General features: G+C 56.8%; 1 protein-coding gene across 3 annotated transcripts; it reads right to left on the bottom strand.

The window, feature by feature from the left end:
* Positions 1-486: 486 nt before the first annotated feature.
* AMOTL2 (angiomotin like 2) lies at positions 487-10,416 on the bottom strand. 3 transcript variants are annotated; one of them, XM_082056576.1, is made up of 10 exons: positions 10,338-10,416; positions 8,743-9,564; positions 7,165-7,363; positions 6,599-6,743; positions 6,376-6,468; positions 5,226-5,521; positions 3,473-3,765; positions 2,121-2,332; positions 1,829-1,978; positions 487-1,559 (listed from the first exon to the last, which is right to left on the bottom strand). In XM_082056576.1, the coding sequence occupies exons 2-10, from the start codon at positions 9,474-9,476 to the stop codon at positions 1,501-1,503; spliced, it is 2,181 nt and encodes a 726-aa protein (XP_081912702.1). In that variant the 5' UTR covers positions 9,477-9,564; positions 10,338-10,416; the 3' UTR covers positions 487-1,500. The 3 variants fall into 3 exon arrangements, with proteins under 3 accessions (XP_081912702.1, XP_081912703.1, XP_081912704.1); XM_082056577.1 differs by having other exon boundaries at positions 1,829-1,975; XM_082056578.1 differs by lacking the exon at positions 6,376-6,468.
* Positions 10,417-22,535: the final 12,119 nt, after the last annotated feature.

The raw sequence follows: 22,535 nt of genomic DNA, 5'->3' as shown, positions 1-22,535 counted from the left end.
AGAAGATCCCACCAGGATGGAGTTATGGAAATACAACATGCAGGATGTGAGCTACATTGGCATTTCCCAGCTATTCCATACTTTTTCCCCATCGAGGTGGGGAAATGAGATTTGGGGGAAGGAAGAGATGCTCTGAAGCATTTATTTCCCCTCTCCCACTGAGTTGCCCCCCAAATCGCTGCCACTGGAGCTGGGAAGGGGGTTCCAGGCAGGGGGTCACCCCCCAGGCACCCCCATCTCATAGGGAAAAAGAGCAGCCGCGGGTCAATATTTGGGTTTTTTTATTAAAATATTGTTATACCAAGTGGAATGCTACAGCAATCTCGGTATAGAGCGGCATAACGAAACAGCCAGGTTTACGTTTAAATACTTCAGATAACTTAAAACGCACAAACAAGAACTCATTGTCTTTGGCAGGAAAAAAAAATAGTTCACAGCACGAAAAAAAATACTTAAAAAGAAATACCAATATTAATATAAAATATATTAAGTCATGGTTTTGTTTTGTTTTCCTCTTTCATAATTGTTTGTTTGTTTGTTTTCCACTTTGTAAACAATGCACGAGAACCGAACGCATTTTTTACGTGTCTGGGAGAGAGAAATATAAAAAATGCAGTTGTCCAGCAAATGCACACAAGAATAAAGAAAGAAATATATATATATATATACACACACAAAGGCCAAGGACAGGAAGCGTCCAAGCGCGGAGGAGCGAGACACCAGCGCTGGCCACGGCAGAAACCAGCTGCCAATAGCCGGGGACATGAAGCCACCAGAGGGGTGACACGTCCCACCGCCTCCATCAGCCGCCCTGGGGTCACTGCCAGTGTCTCACCTCCGCTTTCCCTTCCACTTTTCATTCCCGCCATCACCATTTTATCTTTTGCTTCGCCCCATCACCCGCTCATGATCGCAACCCAGAGGTGGGATGCAGGTGATGGGCGCAGGTGACGGATGCAGGTGATGGGCGCAGGTGACGGATGCAGGTGATGGAGGTTTAGGGCACTTGGCTCCGCCACATGGACCCAGGTGATGATGGGACCCATGAAGATCCCTCCCAGCTCTGCCCTCACGCAAAGACATCGGTTTGGTACAGTTTGGGCAAACAGAGCGGGATTTTTCCAGTCGGAGACTCAGCACCCGGGGGTGCAGGTGGCCACGGCGCAGGGTGGGATGGGGATGGAGCTGGGATGCGGACGGAGCCGAAGCTCCTGCCTTGGGAAGGAGAAGAGGCAGGAATGATAAATACATTTGCTCTCGTCGTAGAAAACCCGGGTGTATTTACAAAGCGCGGTGAGGCCCTGTCACCGCCGTGGGGTCCCCAGGGTCCAGCGCGCCCCGCACAGCTGGGGACCCATCTGGGTGCTGAGTGGGGACGGTGGCCATCCCGTGCACAGGACAACGCTGAGCTCCAGGCTCGGTCCTTCCCGCAGGCTCCTCCATCCAAGCAGGTGCAGGCAAGGAGGGCGGGGGGCCGGCGTGCAGCCCCCTTGGGTGGCTTTAAATCAGGATCTCCACCATGTCGGACAGGTCTGGGGCTCTGGAAGTGGCCGAGCTCTCTGCAGAGAAAGAAAGTGAGAGCTGAAGGAGAGGTGAAGAGCATCAGCACAGCGCCCACCCCACCGGAGGGCCGGCAGCAAGCGTACCACCCATCCATCCATCCGCAAGGTGTTCATGAAAAACACTCTTCAAAATAAGGAAGCAACAAGCAATTGCAGGGATTCAAACCCACCAGACTCAACCGGGGCCTATAAAATGCCTTCAAAACGAAAATCAGCGATGCTCATGCAAAGCCAGGAGCATCCCCAGTGCTGCCATGGGGACTCACCCAGCAAAGCGGGTGGGCGCTCGGTGCCCTCGCCCTGGCCGCTGCTCTCGGCCGCGCCGTCTGTCTGCGTGCTGCCGTCCCTGCTGCCGTCCCTGCCGCCGTGCGCAAGGGCGCCGGGCGCTGCTGCCCCTTCGGCGGTGGCTTTGCCTGCTGGAGAAGTCACTGTTACCGATTGCTGGTTCCTCCAGCCCGTCCCTATAGCTCACCGGAGAAATCCGCCCTCCCCAAGCTCTCTGTTTCCAAAACCACAGGGGACGTTGCCACAGAGTTGCAGGCATGTGCCTCAGTTTACCTGTGCTGCCCCGGGTGCTGCTCTCGGCCAGCCGGTCACTCTGGCCGGCACCTGGCCAGCTCGGGGCGGCGGAGGCGGCAAAGACAGAGGGGACGGACTTGGCGGGTCGCAGGGAGCCCTGGAGGGCTTTGCTGGGGTCCCTCCGCGAGCGCTGCTGCAGGACCTTGATGACGGCATCCTTCTCCAGGATTTGGGCGTGAAGGGCTTTTAACCTGGGGAGAAGAGGCAGGAGGTGGGAGAGGAGAAGAGGCAGGAGGTGGGAGAGGAGAAGAGGCAGGAGGTGGGAGAGGAGAAGAGGCAGGAGGTGGGAGAGGAGAAGAGGCAGAAGACAGGGTGGAAGAGGCAGGAGAGGGGAGAAGAGGGAGAGGAGAGGGGAGAAGAGGGAGAGGAGAGGGGAGAAGAGGGAGAGGAGAGGGAGAGGGAGAGGGAGAGGGAGAGGGAGAGGGAGAGGGAGAGGGAGAGGGAGAGGGAGAGGGAGAGGGAGAGGGAGAGGGAGAGGGAGAGGGAGAGGGAGAGGGAGAGGGAGAGGGAGAGGGAGAGGGAGAGGGAGAGGGAGAGGGAGAGGGAGAGGGAGAGGGAGAGGGAGAGGGAGAGGGAGAGGGAGAGGGAGAGGGAGAGGGAGAGGGAGAGGAGAGGAGAGGGAGAGGAGAGGAGAGGAGAGGAGAGGAGAGGAGAGGAGAGGAGAGGAGAGGAGAGGAGAGGAGAGGAGAGGAGAGGAGAGGAGAGGAGAGGAGAGGAGAGGAGAGGAGAGGAGAGGAGAGGAGAGGAGAGGAGAGGAGAGGAGAGGAGAGGAGAGGAGAGGAGAGGAGAGGAGAGGAGAGGAGAGGAGAGGAGAGGAGAGGAGAGGAGAGGAGAGGAGAGGAGAGGAGAGGAGAGGAGAGGAGAGGAGAGGAGAGGAGAGGAGAGGAGAGGAGAGGAGAGGAGAGGAGAGGAGAGGAGAGGAGAGGAGAGGAGAGGAGAGGAGAGGAGAGGAGAGGAGAGGAGAGAAGAGAAGAGAAGAGAAGAGAAGAGAAGAGAAGAGAAGAGAAGAGAAGAGAAGAGAAGAGAAGAGAAGAGAAGAGAAGAGAAGAGAAGAGAAGAGAAGAGAAGAGAAGAGAAGAGAAGAGAAGAGAAGAGAAGAGAAGAGAAGAGAGAGAGAAGAGAAGAGAAGAGGAGGCAGGAGAGGGGAGAGGCAGGAGAGGGGAGAGGAGAAGGGGCAGAAGAGGCAGGAGACGGGGTGGAAGAGAAGAGGCAGGAGACGGGGTGGAGAGGAGAAGAGGCAGAAGGTGGGAAAGGAGCTGGAGGTCAAGGAGGAGGACACAGGCACTGCCCAGCCAGAGCACAGCACAAGCTTGTCGGCGAGGTGGACCTACCTGTTCTCCATCTCCTGGTGCTTGTGGCTGGCCAGGAGCAGGTCCTCGTTGAAGCTGCTGTTGGGGGAGTGCCGGGGGGAATGGCTGATGAGGGTGGTGTCGCGCTGGGCGGCCGCCGTGGCCGCCGCGTCCATGGCGAACTGCCGCATGGTGCACTCCTCCAGGTACTTCTGCTCCCACTTGGTCATGTCCGCCTCCAGCGCCAGGATCTTCTCCTCCTTTTCCCGCAGCTGCTCCGACAGCGTGTGGGGGCTCAGCTCTGGCGTCCCCCCGCCCACAGCGCCCGCCTGCCTCTGCAGCACCAAAAACAACACGAGAGAATCAGAGTCATAGAATCACAGAATCGTTTTGGTTGGAAAAGCCCCTCAAGATCATCGAGTCCAACCGTTCCTCCAGCCCTGGCACTACCCCATGTCCTGAGAACCTCATGTCCGTCTGTCCAACCCTCCAGGGATGGTGACTCCAGCACTGCCCTGGGCAGCCTGTTCCAATGCCCCACAGCCCTTTGGGGAAGAAATTGTTCCCCACATCCAACCTCATCCTCCCCTGGCGCAACTTGAGACCATTTCCTCTCCTCCTATCACTTCTTTTATTTTTGATGGCTCCTGTGCACTCAGGACACACTAAAGGTGTTGTGGCAGCTCTCCCCAGCTGTGCTGGCACTAAAATTAAAGATTGGCTTGATTTTAGGTAAAATATTTGCCTCGGACACTGTGCACGGCGGCACGCAGGGTGTGAATTGGCTCATCCCAGGCATCAGCACCGGTGGGGAGCTCCCACATCCCCCTGGGTACCGCAGCCCTGGCTCCTGCCCGCTTGAGCAGGATGGTGACACCCCAAAAACAACTTGGGTGCTGGAGGAAGCGGGAGTCCAACCCCTGTGGTGCAGAGCAGCTCTTCCTGCAGCACGTCCTTAATTATGGCCTGTTCCAGTGTCTCAAAACCCCTGTCAGTATTGAAGGGGTGACTGGGGGATCCAAGGAATTGACCATATTAGAGGTTGAAGTGAGCCTAACTGCAGGTTAGGTTTGCAGGTTCGATCCCCGTACGGGCCACCAATTAAATCTTTCACTGGTGCAGAGTGTACAATGATGCCATCAAATCATAAAGGGTCAGTATCCATCAGTATTGAAGGAGTGACTGGGGGATCCAAGGAATTGACTGTATCAGAGGCTGAAGTGAGCCTAACTGGAAATGAGTGGGAAAGGCACCTTGTTCTGACTGGTCCAGATGCTCCTTGGCATAGGCTACCTAAGGAGAGGGTATTTTAAGGACCCAAAAGGGGTCACAAGGGGTAATGGGTTCAAACTGGAACACAGGAGGTTCCACTTAAAGATGAGAAGAAACTTGTTTGGGGTGAGGGTGGCAGAGCCTGGCCCAGGCTGCCCAGGGAGGCTGTGGAGTCTCCTTCTCTGCAGACATTCCAACCCACCTGGACACCTTCCTGTGTAACCTCATCTGGGTGTTCCTGCTCCATGGGGGGATTGCACTGGATGAGCTTTCCAGGTCCCTCCCAACCCCTCACATTCTGGGATTCTGTGAAAAGGGTATCGATGGGCTTTTGGTAGAGCAGCTGCAGAGACTGAGGACATTAAACTGCTGTCTAATGCGCATGGTCTCGTTCTTAACAAAACCAGGACACCAGGAAGAAATCGTGCCTAATATCCAATCTGAGCCTCCCCTGGTGATCAGGAGGCGGGCGGAGGATGCGCTGGGAGGACGCAGCCCCCGCCGTGTCCCCCCCAGCACCCACCTGCTGAGCCCGCAGCATCTTCAGCTCCTGCTCCAGCCGCGTGCGCAGCCGCAGCTCCAGCTGCTCCCGCTTCTCGCAGGCGGCCTGGAGCTGGCCCAGCGCCGCCTGCAGCCGCTCCACCTTCTCCACGTAGGCTCGTTTCTTCTGCAGCTCGGCCTCGGCCTTGGCCGCGCGGGCCTGGGCGCTGCCCAGCGCCTGCTCCAGCAGCTCCGCGCGCCGCCGCTGCTCCTCGTGGGCACTGCGCAGCACCGACACCTCCCGCTCCAGTTTCTCCTTCTCCTGCTGGTGCTCGTAGCCTGGGAAAAGAGACCCCCTTGAGTCCCAGCCGAGGAGGTTTCACCCCACCATAAAGTCCCACGGGTTCATTTTGCTCCCCGAAACCTGGTCATGCTGTCCCGCCCCAGCACATGAGGCGTAGGTAGGCCAGGCATCCAAAAGCTGCTGTTTCATAGACTCAAATAGTTTGGGTTGGAAGGGACCTTCAAAGATCATCTCGCCCAACCCCCCTGCAATGAGGAGGGACATCTTCAACATTTCATAGAATCATTTCAGTTGGGAGAGACCCTCGGGATCAAGTCCAACCATAACCCAACTCTAGCACTAAACCATGTCCCTAAGAACCTCATCTAAATGCCTTTTAAACACCCCCAGGCATGGTGACTCCACCACTGCCCTGGGCAGCCTGTTCCAATGCCCCACAGCCCTTTCCATAAAGAACTTTTTCCTAATATCCAATCTAAGTCTCCCCTGGTGCAACTTGAGGCCACGTTCCAGCTACGTGCTGCATTCCAGCCCAAAATTTTCCCTTGTGAAGTGTAAACCTGCCCAGCGTGAATCCCACCACCTTAGGGGAAAGGATGCAATCCCTGCCATGTAACACCAGCACGGTGTCTCTCTGCTAAAATAACTGCAGCAGGAGGCGCGAGAGGGAGGGCGGCTGGGGCGCTGGAAGAGCCGAGCGCGGCGGCAGGAATTCAGGGAATGCGGGTCACGCCGCCGGCCGGTCGACCAGCCAGGATTAATGGCCCGAGTCCAGCGCCAAGAGCGGCTCCATCCTCCCCGGGGAAGGGCGAGAGCTGCCGCCTGCCTCCCTGAGCCCCGTTGTGCCCATGGTGTGTGACACGGATGAGCGTCCCCCCCTGGGACTTACTCTGCGCCAGGAGCTTGGCCACACTGCCCTGGTTGCTCTCCTGGCTTTCCTGGGTCCTGCTGGCCAGCTGCTTGTTCGCCGATTCCAACCGCTCTGGTTCGAAGGCAATTAAACCCAAATTAAAGTTTAAATACAGGATTTTGGCCGGCGAAGCCTGGCTTCCCGTGGAAACACCCAGGGATGGAGAGCGCCCACAGGGACGGGGACACGGAGGGTCCCTCACCTTTCAGGTCGCGATTGAAGTCCTGGAGCCGCCTCATCTCGCTGTCTCTCTTGTTCCTCATGGCTTTCTCCAAGGCTTCCCGCTTGGACGAGGCCTTGACGAGGTTTTCGTAATCCTCCGAGATGCGCTGGATCTCGCTCTCCAGCTGGGGTGGAGGAAGGGACAGGCCGGGGTTAGATATTCATGGAATGAGGAAAGGGAGACGCTGGCCAAAGCTCACCCATCGCCCAACCCAGCGCACGCATGGGACCCCCCGGGTCGACCCCCAGCACACGTTTTTGGGTGAAAACTCTTTTTTTTTCTTGCAGAAGAGTCCCTGTGCAGGTTTTGGCTCTGCTGACAGGAACAGCCACCCCTCGAATGTGGCCGCACAAAGGGCTTTCTGTGGCAGCCGGGGGTGAGGGGGACACTGGAGAACAGGCTCCTTCTCCCCTATCCCGGCTGCTGAAACGCAGCTGCTCGGAGGGGAGCAACCCGCCGGAGAATGGATTAAAACACTAAAGGGGGTGAATTATCACAGCAGCTGGTCGCAGGGGGTGGGACGGGTTGTCGCGGTGCCCGCTCACCTTCTGGATGCGGCTCGCCTTGTCGGCGCAGCTCTGCAGCTCCTGCCGCAGCCGCTCGCTCTCGCGCTGCAGCCGCTCGTTCTCGCGCAGCACCGCGTCCACCCGCGCCAGCCGGCCGCCCGGGGTCACCGGGGCGCCCACCAGCGCGTCCACGCCGGCGGCGCCCAGGAAAGTGGTGGGGACGGGGGCATGCAGCACCCTGCGGGGAGGGAGGACAGGGATGCTCAGCGGGGTTGCAAGAGCTGACCGCATCTCCAAGGCCCGCCCCCCCCATCTCCAAAGCCATGGGCCAAGCGGGTGTTGGTGCCTTTGGGTCAACCCAAACGAGGAAAAAGGCTCTGGGAAGTGCTTCTCTGGCTTTTCAGAGCTGAGAAGTGTTTGCTTTCTAAAAGGTGCACCCTCAAACATGAGATAAACCCCATCTTGAAAATGCTTCGACCAACAACTCCAGCACCTGGATGTTGGGTCAGGATGGGCTTCCAAACCCCCACACCCACCCCATTGCTGGGGATGCTGCAGCTGCACAACAGCCCAGCAAAGGATGCACTGTGGAAAACAGCAGCTTTTTCCTTGTTTTCTGGGCAAAAAGAGGGCTCCTGGCGCAGCTCCTCACCACCAGACTATTAATAAACCCTTGCTATATTCAGAGGAGCAGCCGCCCCGAGTTCCTCGACATCCCGCGGCCGCCTGGAACACCCCGTGCGCTGCGGCCGCGCAGGGCCCGGCCCCATGGGCCGCCCGCCAAGGGCCTGCATTCCTGCGGGATGATCTAGGAGCGAGGAAGAATAAACACGTCTTCCTCGCAGCTCCCCTTCCCCTCTTTGTTCCCGGCAACGGGAAGGTTTTCCTGCCGGAGATGCTATCGCTCTCTGCCTGGATAAGTCAGCAGGGCTGGGAGCAGCGTGTGTCCTCCCATCCAGCCTCTAATTCCCTTCTTTCCGTCGTTTTCCGCGCTGGAAGAAGTTGCTTCCAGCTCTTCCCAAATGCTGAGCAATGCCTGGTCCTCTGGGCTCCCCAGACCTTTCTGTGGCCCTCTCGGTGACACACTGGGGCTTTGCCAGAGGTGTCAAGATGCCAAAGGGACAGGGTGAGCTGCCCCGTGCTGCCCATCACCTCCATCACCCATGCGGCAGTCCCACAGTACTGGGAGCAAACTGGGGTGGGTTTCCCCGGAGCAAGCAGCGCATTTTCCTTCCACCCGGCCTCATGCCTGGTCCACATTTAGCCTTTTCCTGAGCTGGTTCCAGCTCTTAAATTAACCCCAAATTCCTCCCAGTGCATAGGGAGGGGGGAAGGGTCTGCAAAGGCAGCAGGATTTTTATCTCCAGTTAGAAAAACCCGACTGCACTGGGGAAACTGGAGGGAAGGGAAGACCAGAGCGGTCCCTGCAGAGCCCCAGGGGCTGAGCCGGATCCGGCTCAGCAAGGACAAGGGGTTCAGCAATGGCTGCCCCAGGGCCCCCCAACCCTCTCCACATCCCGCAGCTTCTGAGCATCCATCCCAGCTGCTCCCGGGGCACCACAACTGGGAGGGACCAGGGGGGCACCCCAAAAGCGGAGCCCAGGGGCTGTGGGTTACCTGATTTCGGGATGCTGGAATCCAGAACCTTCCCGGGAGCAGGGTCGGGGTTCAGCCAGGTAAGCGTCCTGTGATGGGATGATGTAGGGATACTCCGGGGGGGGTCCCCGCGCCTCCGGCCCCTCGGGGTGCTGCCCTTGGAGGGCAGCGAGCTGGTGGTGGCGGGACAGCTGGGGGTAGCTGTGGGAGGCGCTGATGGGGCTCTGCGCCTTGGCCCCGTTCCTCTCCAGCGACATCCGCATGAGCCGCTCGCTCAGCGACCGTACGTGCCCGTGCTTCAGCTCCTTCAGCCCCTCGTCGGGGCAGCGGGCGCCGCTCTCGGCCCCGCGCCCCACGTTGTCACCCCGAATTCCCAGGCTGGCCCCCCCGGGCTGCTGCCCGCCCCGCTGCGAGGCGTAGTACTGGGAATGCGCCTTGGCCTCCTCGTAGGTGGGGAGCTCCTCGCCCTTGTGCTGGGGCTGGCAGAGCCGATAGACGTTGTTCTCCAAGTAGACGTGGTCGGAGTGATGCTCCTGGCCCTGCGGCTCCTGCCGCGTGGATTGCTGCACCATTTGGCTCTCCTCGGCGCTGAGGCTCTCCAGAGAGGAGCGGGGGCTGCCGGCACCGCCACCACCGCGCAGGGCCTGCTGCTGGATGGCCAGCAGCGTGCGGTTCTCCGTGAGGTTCCCATAGCGCAGCTGCTCCTGGATCAGGCGGTGCAGGACCGTCCCGTTCGAGTCCTCCGCCGTCCTCATCTCTGCCCGCGCCGTCGGCAAAGCCACGTTTCCACCCGAGAAGGGCGTCCCCGGGGAACTTTAGCAGCAACCGGCCACGCTGAGACACCTGTGTGGGGAAACGAGGGTAGAATTGGGAAGCAGGCCAGGCAAGGACGCGGCGCAGACCCTGATCAACAAGGGTTTGTTTTCCAGGAATCCTGCTCGGCACGCTGGCCAGGACGTGCCAGCTGCTTGGGAGCCCGTGGCGGCAGCGGGAGGGCAGACACGACCTCCTGTTGCGGTGGCTGAGCACTGGCGCTCTCATCGCACCCAAGGCCGGGGCTGGGGCTGCTTCTGGGGGTCGGCAATGGCTCCCCGGGACAGCCCCCAGTGAGCGACGCTGCCTTGGGGGACTGGGGACAAGGTGGCCCTGGGGGATTTGCCATGGAGTCACTGGGAGAGCCGCCCCCCGCTCCACAACCAAGGCGAAACGAGGCGGCCTTGCACCGACTTCGTGGTACCGGGAGGGGTCCGGGTATCGAAGGGGGTCCCAAAGCCAGGTGGGGCGGTCCGGCACCGCGGGGGTCCCGGTGTTGGGGAGGATCACGGTGCCGCGTAGGGTCCCGGTGCCAGGAGGGGGTCCCGGTGCTGGTGGGGAGGGTATCGGTGCCAGGGGAATCCCGGTGTCGGGAGGGGTCCCGCTGCCCGGTGGAGGTCTCAGTGCCGGGGAAGGGTCCCGTTGTGGGGGGGTTCTCGGTGCCGCAGAGGGTCCCGGTTCCGGGAGGGGGTCCTGGTGCTGGGGGTGTGGGTCCCAGTACCGGGGAGTTCCCACGGCCTGAGGGTTCCCGGTGCTGGGGTGGGCGTCCCGGTGCCGGGGGGGTCCCGCCGGACGGCACTTACCGGGGCATGGCGGAGCGGGGCGGCGGCGCTGCTGCCCGGGGAGCGCGGCGGCGGCTCTGGGCGTCCCGCCGGCAGCGGGGGCCGGGCCCGGGCGCTGCTATGCCCGGAATGCGGGGGCCGGACCCGCCCGCTCCGCTCCGCTCCGCCCCGGCCCGCCCGGGGCCGCCACCGGCAGGGGGAGCACGGACACGGACACGGGGGGCGTGGGGCAGCCGCGCCTGGCGGCTCCAGACCCCCGCGGGGGGAGTGGGATGCGCGTCCCCAACCCACAATCCCCCCCTCTCCAAAGTCACCCCAAAACTCGCCTTACCCGCGCCCACGGGTGTCGCTCGCACCCACGAGTGTGCAGGGGTGCTCGGGGCGCTTGGCCACCCTGGGCCTGGGAGTGTGCGAAGGGCCACGCATGTCCCGCGGGTACCCGCAGGAGCGGGGGGGGCACGGCGGACGGGCCGGGGAGCCGGCAGCTGGCGGGGCCGGGGGGGCCGCCGAGCTCTGCCCGCCAGCTGTCCCGGCAGCATAAATCTCCCTGGTGAATCGCAGCCCGGAGAGACGCGCCATTGTCTGCAGGACCCACAAAAACCTGCCGGCCCCATCTGCTCTGCCCTCGCGTCCCCCCTCCTCGCGTCCCCCCCCGGCTGGGGGATGTCGCTGCCAGGTCTTGGCAGCTGGGATCGGCACATCTGCCTCTGTCCCTGCCTCAGTTTCCCTCTTTGGCCCGATGCCATTTGCAGCACGGCCACACCACATTGCGGGACATGAAGGGACAGGTGGAGCCACGGGGACCAAATTCATTTTCCCCTTTCAACACCAGCTCATCTTTGGTGGGACACGGAGAACCCCCAAACCCAAAGCAGCAAAACACAAGCTCCAACTCAGCCCCGAGCGCCCAAGGCTGCCGATGCGGAGCCCAAAGCCTGCGGGGCCCCGAGACGGCAGATGGCCGGAGGGGAGGCGGCGGAGAGGCAGGTGCAGGGGAAAATTGCTCATTAGCTACGGGACATTAAGCTCCCATTCTTACGAGGAGAGGGAACTCGGCATCTAGGTCTGGAGGGGGGATGGCACACGGTGGTCTCCAGCCCCGTCTCCTTGTTTCTGCGGGTGTGAAATCCAGCCTGTCCCATCCCGGTGTCACCCTCGGGACACCCCAAAAGCCCCGGGATGCGATAGCAAGCGGGGGGCTGCAGGCACAGCTCTCTCCCTCTGCGTTTCCTTCGAAAAAATGGGGATAAAAGATAAATCCCTGATATGCAGCAGGTAAACAGTCTCAAAGGCAGGGGGGAGAAGGTGCACGGTGAGGAGTCGGTGCTTGGAGGAAGAGGAGACTCACATTACAGACCCTGAGATGATGAACACAGCTCTGGCATGGTCAATCTGCATTGGGGCTTAACAAAGCCTAACAGCATCCCTACCCACGCAGGTCTTGAGCCTGGACTTAGTGCCCCGGAGCTCATCAAACAGTAGCAGGGCTCAAGAAACAAGTTTTTCAGCCCAGATTTACAAGTCAAATTCACCTGGCTGGAGTTTCAGAGGTGGGAATCGGCCTTGTGAGTGCGGGGGAGACCCCAAAAGCCCTTTGTGGAGAGGAGAGGAGGGCACAGCTCTTGTCCCTGTGTCCCTGAGCACAGGCTGAGCCTGGGAACACCAGCCCAGGTCCAGCAGTGGATGGATGGATGGATGGATGGATGGATGGATGGATGGATGGATGGATGGATGGACGGACATGCTGCTCTGAGATACCAAGCTCTGCAGCAGCTCTGGGGGGACCCGGCTGTGGCTCTGCCCAAAGGTGACCCCATAAATGAGCCGGTCCAGCTCTCCCGACAGCCAGGCTGTCTCTCCTGGCTCATCCGCCAGCCTTATCTATGCCTGCATCATCCCACTTCCCTACTTATCTTACCACTGCTCTATTTTTGGCAGCAGGAAACCCCTCCTGAGCTGATAACACCCCTTTGGAAAGTGATCTGAAGAGTTTCCTCTTTTTCTTTCTAATGCTGGAGGTAAGAAAACCTTCGACCTTTTCGTTTTCCCCTGGAGAAGGTGGAATAGCAGCTGGTAGGGGCAGCGTGGGGGCCTCCCCACACAGACCCTCCTGCCCAGGAGTGGGATGGGAAGCCCGGCCGCGGCCGTGCCGTGGGACAGGGACTTGTGGCTGTGGCTGGAGCGGCGGGCGAGCGCAGGTGCCGGTGTCCCAGGCTCCCCGGGTGACACACGGCTCCGCAATGCAAAACCCTCCCACTGACCTCAGCGCCGAGCCTTATCGGCGAGGCGTTGGAGCGAGACGAATGAGCCAAGAAAATACTCGCGGGATGAGATCACCTCTGCTCTCTTTGCAGCCCCCAAAACGTCTCAGCCGGCCGAGCCTGGATAACTGGGCACTTGAAGGTGCCTGTGATGGGGACTTGCAGCAGATTTAGGGTGGACTCTGCGCATCTCTTGGGGTGATGGTTATGGTGGTGAGAGTGTCCCCCAGCTGCTGAACCCCATTGTGTGGGATGCACAAGTGTGATGGGAGCGGCTGAGGGACCTGGGGGGTTCAGCTGGAGAACAGGAGCTGAGGGGAGACCTTCTGATCTCTGAACTGCCTGAAAGGAGCTTGGAGCCAGGGGGGTCGGGCTCTGCTCCCCAGGAACAAGTGTCAGGAGCAGAGGAAACAGCCTCAAGTTGCGCCAGGGGAGGGTGAGGTTGGATGTGGGGAACAATTTCTTCCCCAAAGGGCTGTGGGGCATTGGAATAGGCTGCCCAGGGCAGTGCTGGAGTCACCATCCCTGGAGGGTTGGACAGACGGACATGAGGTTCTCAGGACATGGGGCAGTGCCGGGGGTGGGGAACGGTTGGACTTGGTGATCTTGAGGGGCTTTTCCAACCAAAATGATTCTGAGATTCTGTGCTGAGCTCCCCAAACCATTTTGCAGTGATCTACCCTATAAAGCTCCCTCCAGGTACCTGCTTCTCTCCCAAGCCTCCAATTCAAGGCACACCCAGACGAGAAGGAGAGCTGGAGTTACAGAACCACACAGGTACATTTCCGTGCCATTTCCTGGTGCCAGGATCCGTGCAAGATGTACAGTGGGGGGAACCCCAGGCTGTCCCCCAAAAGTACCAGGGTGCAAGCCCTGTTCCCGTGGCTTTTCCCATGGCCACAACTCAGGTAACACTCCTCAACATTCCGGGGGAAGGCGGGGGTAGGGATGGGGTTCTCTTGGCTTTCACCTGGTCCCCTCACTCCTTTTCTTGCTGCTTCATGAGCTGGTGACTGATGCGGCTCTTCCTCAGTGCAGGAAGGAGAGGGAAGGTCCCTCCCTACCTGGGGAACCCACACAGTCTCTGTGGGGGATCAGCTGGAGCAACGAGGGGACCAGGGACAGCCCCGTCAAAAAGAGGCTGGTGGGGATGTCCCCATGGGCACCTGTCACTTGAGATGGGGCTCCAGCGCTGCTCCCACCTGCCCCATGGCTCTGGGAAAGGGCAGGTTGTCCCCATGCCTCAGATGTGACCCGGAGCACTGAGATGCCCTCTTGTTTTGGGGGATGCTGGGTCTGGTCCCAGGTGAGGGTCGCACAAGTTTGGGGTGCTCCAGCTCCCCCCACTCCTCGCCCTGGGTGCTCCCCTTTTCTCCTGGGGCAGGGCAGGACCTCCTGCTGTGCAGCTGGGGTGTCCCAAAGCCTGGGTGACCCAGGGGACATCCCCGCACCCAGCAGGGGTTCTGCTGCCGCGTTTTCCATCGCTCAGACACCCAGGAAGGTTATGCCATGGGTACGTTCACAAAGGTCCTTCTCAGGAATCTGGGGAGAGGAAAAGCACATCTGGAAAGGGATTTGTGAGTGACAGTCAGGGATGTGCTCCTGAGTGTGCCATGAACCATATGTTGACCTAAAGAGAATGGGAAGAGCAACAGTAACTCCAAAGTGTCAGAAAATATTTAACACTCAAACGTGTTTTCACATGGACCAAAAGTCGTGCCGTATTCAAATACGAAGCCTCTTGTCATCAACAACTGTGACCACTTCAGAATGAACCAGTTCATTGCATGCTGAAGGAACATTGTTGGTCAAGAATCCAGTTTCTGGCACAGCGCTATTCGTAGTTACTTTTGCTTTCTGACAGACTGCAGATAATAAGATGTAGACATTAACACCTCGTGGATACATTTAACTTTCCATTTAGCTGTAGCTTTATTCACCATGACAGTAGATAAGGGCAGCAGCAATCACTGAAGTTTAAAGAACATTTTAAAAATAAGTACCAAGGCCTCATAAACTGTCACCGCTGAACCGGGAGCACAGGCCGAGCTGTGACATAAGGGACAAGGTAGGAAACATGAGGGACAATGTGCAAAATTGTGACAAAGCCATCAGAAAGGGGCCGGGCCCCTCCTCCTCTTTGCATTTTAAACCCCTTGAGTCATTTCCATTCCTGGATGTTAAATTGTCCTTTTCTTGCCTCCCTTTATTTCCCCGTTTCCTGAAAAGGGGCTCATTGTTCCTGACCAGCCGGGGCTTCGGTTTCAGTCGCCGGCATCGGCCGAGGAGATGCCAGGACAACAAAGGTGGAGCCTGGCCACCTGGCAAGGTGCCGGGAGCCACCGGCCCTGGGGGACACCGCTCGGCATTTCCATAGCAAAGCCCTCGGCTTTCGCTTGACCACGTTCTCACGTTTGAGGAATTTTCACTCTTTCTTGAGAAATGCGAAGCGCCGGGTGTGATTTCCTGCCCCCATGGGAGAGGGCGAAGCACCGTCCCCTGCCCCGGCACCGGGTGTGAGCACGGGGTGACAGTGTCATCAAAAATGTGCCACGGGCAGCATCCCATATGTGCACACTTGTCTCTGCTCCGGAGCATCTCCAGGTCAATGTGGCTTCCTTGTCTGTTCACTCTTGTGCCTAATGATGATGCTTTATGAAGCAGGCTGTCAAACAGCTGTCTCCAATGCGTGGACAGGGGAAGGGAAATAAGAAGAGGGAAGGAGAGTGTTGGGCAGGGGTTGTTCTTCTGCCTGGCACCGGGAATAAGGGAGACAGCAGCCACCGAACAACCTGCTTTTAAATTATTCATGCAAATATGGAATAACGAAAGCAAACAGGAGAGTGACCAAGTGTTCCCCAAGCCCTCAGCACACTCCCCTTCCAACAGACCTTCTTCTCGGGCAGCCAGGTTGGTGGTTTTAGCCAGCAGAAGGTTTTTAACTGCCTGAAAAATCATAAAGACAAACTGTGTTTTGTATATGGAATATACAGTGGGAATGATGGATGGATGGATGGATGGATGGATGGATGAATGGATGGGTGGATGGATAGATGAATGGATGGATGGATGGGTGGATGGATGGATGGATGGATGAATGGATGGATGGGTAGATAGATGGATGGGTGAATAGGTAGATAGATGGATGGGTGGGTGGATGGATGGATGGATGGATGGATGGATGGGTGGGTGAATGGAAAGAAGGATCTTCCTCTTCCTGATTTAAATGCCATGGAGACAATTATGTCTTATCAGTAAAACAACAAAAAGGCCACACTCCTCAAAGCTCTGATGTCACCTCCATCTCTTCAGGGGCTGCTCAGGTGTCAGGAAAGGTGCTTCTCAACAGAAAAGAATGTCAGGGGATAGGCACTGTGGCGAGGTGCAGAACCCGTAGAGACACAGAGTTCTCAAAACCACATATTTCCTACAAAATTTGGAAAAAGAAATGGTGGCTAGGGGAGAAAAATATGATTAATATCTTCCCTGGGGATTTGCCATGCTCTGCAGGGCCAGCAGAAACTGCACATGGGGTAAAGGAGGGAGGGAAGGAAATGGAGGAGTTCGGGATCACAGAAAGGCCCAGGCTGGATCTGGAAAGATCATGTGGACCCTGCACAACACAGCATCATTTCAGGAATCCCATCACTGGCTCTGGGCAAGGATGGTGCCAGCACACAAGTTCAGGTGTCAGACCAGCAATAGCTGCACGATCTGGGGCAAATTAGAACCTCTTTGGCCAGGATGCTGGAGGTATTTTTGTTCTTTTGTTCTTCAGAGCTGACTTGGCGTCCCCGTGACACTTGGAAGCCTCCAAGAAGAACGTGGAGATGAAACCCAAGTGCCCCAAACAAGGTGGTCTGGGTCTTCTCAGCAGCCTCCCCTTTTGCAACATGCTGGGCTCATCTCCTGAGGAACCTTCACCCACACATGGGGCGAATCTCACTCTACCCAGCCCAGGAAGGTGGAGTTGCCCACTGAGTGAAGACCTTCAAGTGGAGTTTTAGCCGCTCGATGATACAATAGAAAATGCGTCCCAAGTCCCGGCCCTCCGGAGCATTTCCTTAGCTCGCTGGAATTTCCGTTTATTCCTTCCTCTCCCAGGCTCTTACCGAAAACCGGTGTCACCACATGTGTCCCCTCGGCCGGGCCTGGAGCCCGGCCAGCTCTGCGGGTGCCCTCGCGGGTCTCGCACCGATGCAATTGCTCCCATTGAGCTCCCCGAGGGTGTCAGCCCCTTGATTAATCACCCAAGGCGACTCTGCCAATCAAGGAAAGATTTACAAGGCGGGCAGGAAGCTCTTGTTTTCACAGGAGTGCCTCAAACACACGCACACAGTAGGAAAAGCAAACATTCCAGGCATACCAAGGGATCCACGGGATCAAAATTCCCCAAACAGCTCAGATTAAGAGACTTGGCGGCACATGGAAACACTAAACCCCCCGCCCTCCCCCCTGGACTCAAAGATTTGATTGTGTTATTTAGCAGAGAGCCCTGAGCGATAGGTGGAACAACCTGAGTGTCATGGGAACGGGCACGCCGGGGGGACAGAGAGGGGGTCAGTGGCAGTACCCTGCGTACAATAAAGGTCAGCGCTGGCCCCCACCCCTCTCCCTCCTCCATATGGTCACCAGAGCCTTCTGGTGGAGTTTAAAGCGAGTTTTCCTTTGGAAAGGCTCAGCCTTAGCAAGTCGGGCAGGGCTCGCTCTGAATCAACGCAACGCTGAATCCGAGCCCGTCAGAGCAGGGACAACCGCTGCTTGGGTGCTATTGTGCATCTATAGGTTTTCAAGGGGCCTCAAATAAGGCAGGAACAACACATGGGTTTCTTCAAAAAAAATGACAACAAAAATCAGCCCAAATGATGTGCTCCCCCTTCCTCTGATGCCCTGTTGAACTTCCATTTTTCAATGGGAAACAATTTTTTGAGGGACTTTGCTTTCTGGCTGTTATTTCCCAGAACGTGCTCCTGTTTGTCAGGTTATCCATGCAAGAAATCCACGCTCGTGCTGTTAGTCCTGACTGCGTGTCGTGGGATAATCTGGACTCTCCGTTAGGCTCTGAATCTCCAGGTGCAGAACAGGGAGATCTGCAGGACCAGAGAGCAAGAAGGCACAGAAATTTTCCTAACCTGGAACTATTCTCCCCTCTCAAAGGGTTGGTTGCTGCATAGAGGCTCCTTTTACATCTTTCTGCAAAGCAGCCCAAACCACAGAAAATGGAATTTGACCTCGCCTGGTTACGTACGGCTTGTCCACTTCTGCTCCAAGCCCAGCTGCTTATCCTGGCAGGAGGCTCCAGTTCCCGCTCCCAGACGGTTTCTGGAAGAGCGGTGGAGGGGACCGATGAGGAAATAAGTCATCTGCTGAAAGCGAGAGTTAAAGGGAAGCATGTGCTTGAGATGACTGAAGCACAGGGTGATTTGGGTCAGAAAGATCTTCTAGTCCCACCCCTGCCATGAGCAGGGACATCTTCACCAGCTCAGGTTGCTTAGAGCCCCGTCCAGCCTGGCCTGGGATGTCTCCAGGGACGGTTCATCCACCACCTCTCTGCCCAACCTGGGCCAGGCTCTCACCACCCTCAGGGCCAACAATTCCTTCCTTAGATCTAATCTAAATCTACACTGTTTTAGTTTAAAACCGTTGCCCCTTGTCCTGTCACTACAGACCCTGGTAAAAAGTCCCTCCCCAGCTTTTTACAAGTCTGCTTTTAAGTCCGGAAAGGCCACAACAAAGTCTCCCTGGAGCTTCTCTTCTCCAGCTGAACACCCCAACTCTCTCAGCCTGTCCTCCCAGCAGAGCTGTTCCAGCCTCGGGTCATTCCTGGGGCTCCTCTGGCCCCTCTGCAGCAGGTCCACGTGTGTCCTGTGCTGAGGACCCCACACAGTAATTATCCCAGAATAAAAGCCTCGTTTACACACTCAACAAGCCACCTGCCACGCACTAAGAAGATGCAGATGGCCCTGAGTGTTTATCCCAAATTGCAGCCCCAAAAGCTGTCCCCAAGTCCCCTCCTGCCCCCCAAGCTGGCACAGAGCTCCTGAGGATGCTCCACGGGATCCAGATGTGGGAGCACGACTCAAATTATTGAGAGTTTGCATCTTGGCACATCATATAATCACTGCAAGCAGCTTCCTTGTGGTCCTACTCGCTCTCCTGCCTCTGTCCATCACCAGCCAGCATAGAAGAAGTCCGGGAGAACTTTCAAGTGGTTGGGACGTTTCCTTCAGAAACTGGTTTTATCCTAGGAAATAGGATCAGCTTTAACAGCTCCGCTTTTTGATCATATGTGTCAGCACTTTGGGCGATCAGATGAGTTTAACCCCGTTTCCATGCCAGCTTTCCCAGCAGCATCCTCCAAACGTGGCCACAGCCCTTCCCAGGATCCTGCTGCCACCATCTTCCCTTTATGGGGCTTGTGCAAGTCCTCCAAGATTTCCAGCTTGGCAATTCCCATCTGCAAAGTTCAGCATCCGCTTAAAAAATAATAACAATAAAGAGTTGGCTGTGTTTAGGAAGTTTAACGTGGCATCACAGTGACCTGAGTCATCATCAGCAGCGTTGTTTTCTGCGCTGCGGTGTTTTTGTTTGCGCTCGACCAGAGGAGAATGACACAACTCAGCTCGCTGCATCTCAGCAGCACCTCGCCCACTGGTCACAGCCACATTTTGGTAGGAAAAGGTAACTAAAGTCGCACGGAGCCATCCCGAGGGAGATGGCCACTGCACACACCGCTCAGGCCAGCGCTCTGCAAGGAGCTGCGGGTCCATGGATCTGAGGAAGCGTGATAAAGTGGTGGATCTGGGAGGAAATTGGTCAAGTATCATCACTTACTTGTGCTGGAGTCAGGGATAGAGCCCCGGGAGCGCCGTGGTCAGCAGACCCGGTGCCAGGACAATCGCTGTTGTCACCCTCGACAGACCCCGGGTGGGCTGGCGGCCTCGGCTGAGCACTTGGACTTCACACCATGGCTTTCCAAGGTCTTACTTTGCAGCTTTTTCCCCCTGGCCAGTGTGGTTCAAGTGCCCCCAGCCTCACTTTACTTTGCCCTCCCATCCCTTCCCTTTGGCTGCATTAGCCAAAGGCATGGGAAGAGGGGGTGAGAAGGTCCTGTGGCCACCAGGCCACCAGCTGTCTTCAGGGTGGCCACGGGGGTGACACAACATCTCCTCTTTCAGTGCTCTCCTGGCACCTGGCAGCGTTTCCTGCCCCTCTACGAGCTGTGTCACCCCAGGATGGTGTAGAGCTGAGCTCAGAGGTGGACCAGAGCCCACACTGTTCACAGCGGGGCTATGGGGAGGTGAGCTGCCACTTCCGTGCAAGCCCACGCCATGGCAATGGTGATGAGAAGCTGAGGTGACCCTTGCTCTCCATTCAGAGTCCTTCTCAGTCCAGAAAATGGTGGATATGGCAGCATCCCCCCTGACTGAATCATAGAATCATTTTGGTTGGAAAAGTCCCACGAGATGGTCAAGTCCAAGCGTTTCCCCATCCCTGGCACTGCCCCATGTCCTGAGAACCTCATGTCTGTCTGTCCAACCCTCCAGGGATGGTGACTCCAGCACTGCCCTGGGCAGCCTGTTCCAATGCCCCACAGCCCTTTGGGGAAGAAATTGTTCCCCACATCCAACCTCAACCTCCCCTGGCGCAACTTGAGGCCGTTTCCTCTGCTCCTGGCGCTTGTTCCTGGGGAGCAGAGTCCAACCCCCCTGGCTCCAGGCTCCTTTCAGGCAGTTCAGAGATTAGAAGGTCTCCCCTCAGCTCCTGTTCTCCAGCTGAACACCCCAGGTCCCACTTGTGCTCCAGACTGAGTGACAAATGACCCCATGACACACCATGGGGAAGGAGGAATGTCTGGGAAATGTCGCTGGGCATGAACTCAGATCTGCCCTTCTCAGCTCAGGTAGGAGCCGAGTTCACACTCTGCAGTTTTCCTGCCCGGAGCTGGGCATAAGACGGAGCCTCCCAAAGAGACCGTTTTTGGGTGGGACACAGGGATGAGCTGCGAAGTCCTCAAAGGAAAGTCATCTTGCATGTGCATGAGGTTACCCAGCCCGGCGCGCTGGACACGCGGGCATTTGGGTGAAATACACTGTTTACACTGTAAACACGGGATTAACCTGGCTGTGCTGAGAGCTGCTCCCGTCCCCAGCAGGAAACCGAAAGGGACAACGCGCAGCGAAGCCATGAACTTCACCTTCAGCTATGTAAATTATAGGGAAGGAAAAATGCAACCAGAGTTATAAATGCACCTTAACTATAGGCGCCGCGTTCTAAACGCGTGACCTTGCGGAATTGGGGCAGTGGGAAAAAGAGCGAGCAAGTTCCAGCCTCAGAGCTATCCCGGCTGAAATCCCAACTATTTTTTCCGACCGCACTCGCTAGAGAGCGACGGTACAAAATGGGCTGCCCGGCTAAACGCAGGCGAGTCATAAGGCAGCTATGTTGACAAAACTGAATCATATTTAGTGGGATGATACCCAAGGCGAAGAACCGCGGTGATTAGCGAGCGAGCGAGCGATGTGAATGCGCCGGTGGACGCGCGTTGCGGCGACCGGCAGGGCTGGTTTGGCAACGCCGAGTTCCAGACCCGCAGGCCAAGCCCCTGTTTGAGGGCAGAAAGTGAATAAATGGGCAGCGGCAGCTTTTGGGGGTAACGCGGCCCCTCTTGATGTGAGAGGGGGGAAACAACTTTTTGGCAAACAGCTTGTTGGTGTAGTGCTGTGTCAGACAAACATCATCCTGAACAACGTCCTTTAACGAAAGATTAAGTACATTATGCTTTATATACATAAAATCAGGTATAAGCCTAAAATTATCAATCATTCCTCTAGCCCCAAAATTAATAACTCAGTGGAATTACCTTTTTATCCCACAATTTTGAAACGCGCCGCTTTAGCATCCAGGTACATGAACAACGTTGTGCTCACGCTGAACCTGCTCTAAAGGTGGAGACTTTGGGTAATGCACAATTAATGAGCCCACATTCTGAAATTATCTGTATTCGCTGCCAGATCGGGGATGGGACACAGGTAACCCATGTGTATTTAAACGGCAATAACAGGATTCTGGATTTACATGCGCCAAATGTCATAATTTTGAGTCATTGCACATCAATGCACTGAGCAAGAAGCTCAAAGGCATAGTCAGGAATGAAGTAATGAAGTTAACCACCAGCTGCATAAATTACAGGGATTGGGAAATATAACCAGTATAAAACTGCACTGTAAAGACATGCCAGGAGTTACGACATACAGCCTGTCATGTATTGGGCTATGCTTATGTTTTCCTTTAGCAAAAAAACGGCAATTTTTGTCATATATGTGAGAGGAGGGGGAAAAAAAACCCAACAAACCAACCATTTAATGTAAGTTGCAACAAGAGATACAACTCCAAGAAGATTTCTCAGTCTGATGGCACAAATTTAATGAAATTCTAAATTCTTTGTGTATGTGGTTATTGCTGTTTTGGAGATCGCAGTAGACTTCGCAGCAAACACCATGTAAAAGTGAATCAGGTTGCGTAATTCCACATTAATTGTCCTCACATCTGCGACAAAACCCTCAGGCTGCACGGGACATGGGGTGCTGCCATGGTCAGGTACCTTTCCAGAACACGCAGTCATCCATATAGATGTTTTAAAATCATTTAATACCATTAAAATCATTATTCTGGTGAGGATAAGGAAGCGGCGTTACCAGGAGGTGCAATGGAGCTTGTTTAAAATAGTAAACACAATTCTATAGAAGTTTTCTTGTATTTTTTCTGCACGCTAAGACTTGTGCGGTGGGTGGAGGAAACCGCAGCTTGGGGACATTTCTGCTGGAGAAACCCCCCGATAGGGCAGGGGAGAGGCCTCAGCACCGTCCCTGCTCACGGCACCACGTTTCAGGCTCCCATCCTCCCTCCTCTCTTAATTTGTAGGATATTGTCGTGTGTTTAGTGTACAGAAAATCAC

The sequence above is a fragment of the Streptopelia decaocto genome, assembly GCF_964273445.1.
Source record: "Streptopelia decaocto genome assembly, chromosome: 6".
Lineage (NCBI taxonomy): Eukaryota > Metazoa > Chordata > Aves > Columbiformes > Columbidae > Streptopelia > Streptopelia decaocto.
The sequence above is the reverse complement of the archived record's forward strand: the minus strand, read 5'-3'. Positions and strand labels throughout refer to the sequence as shown.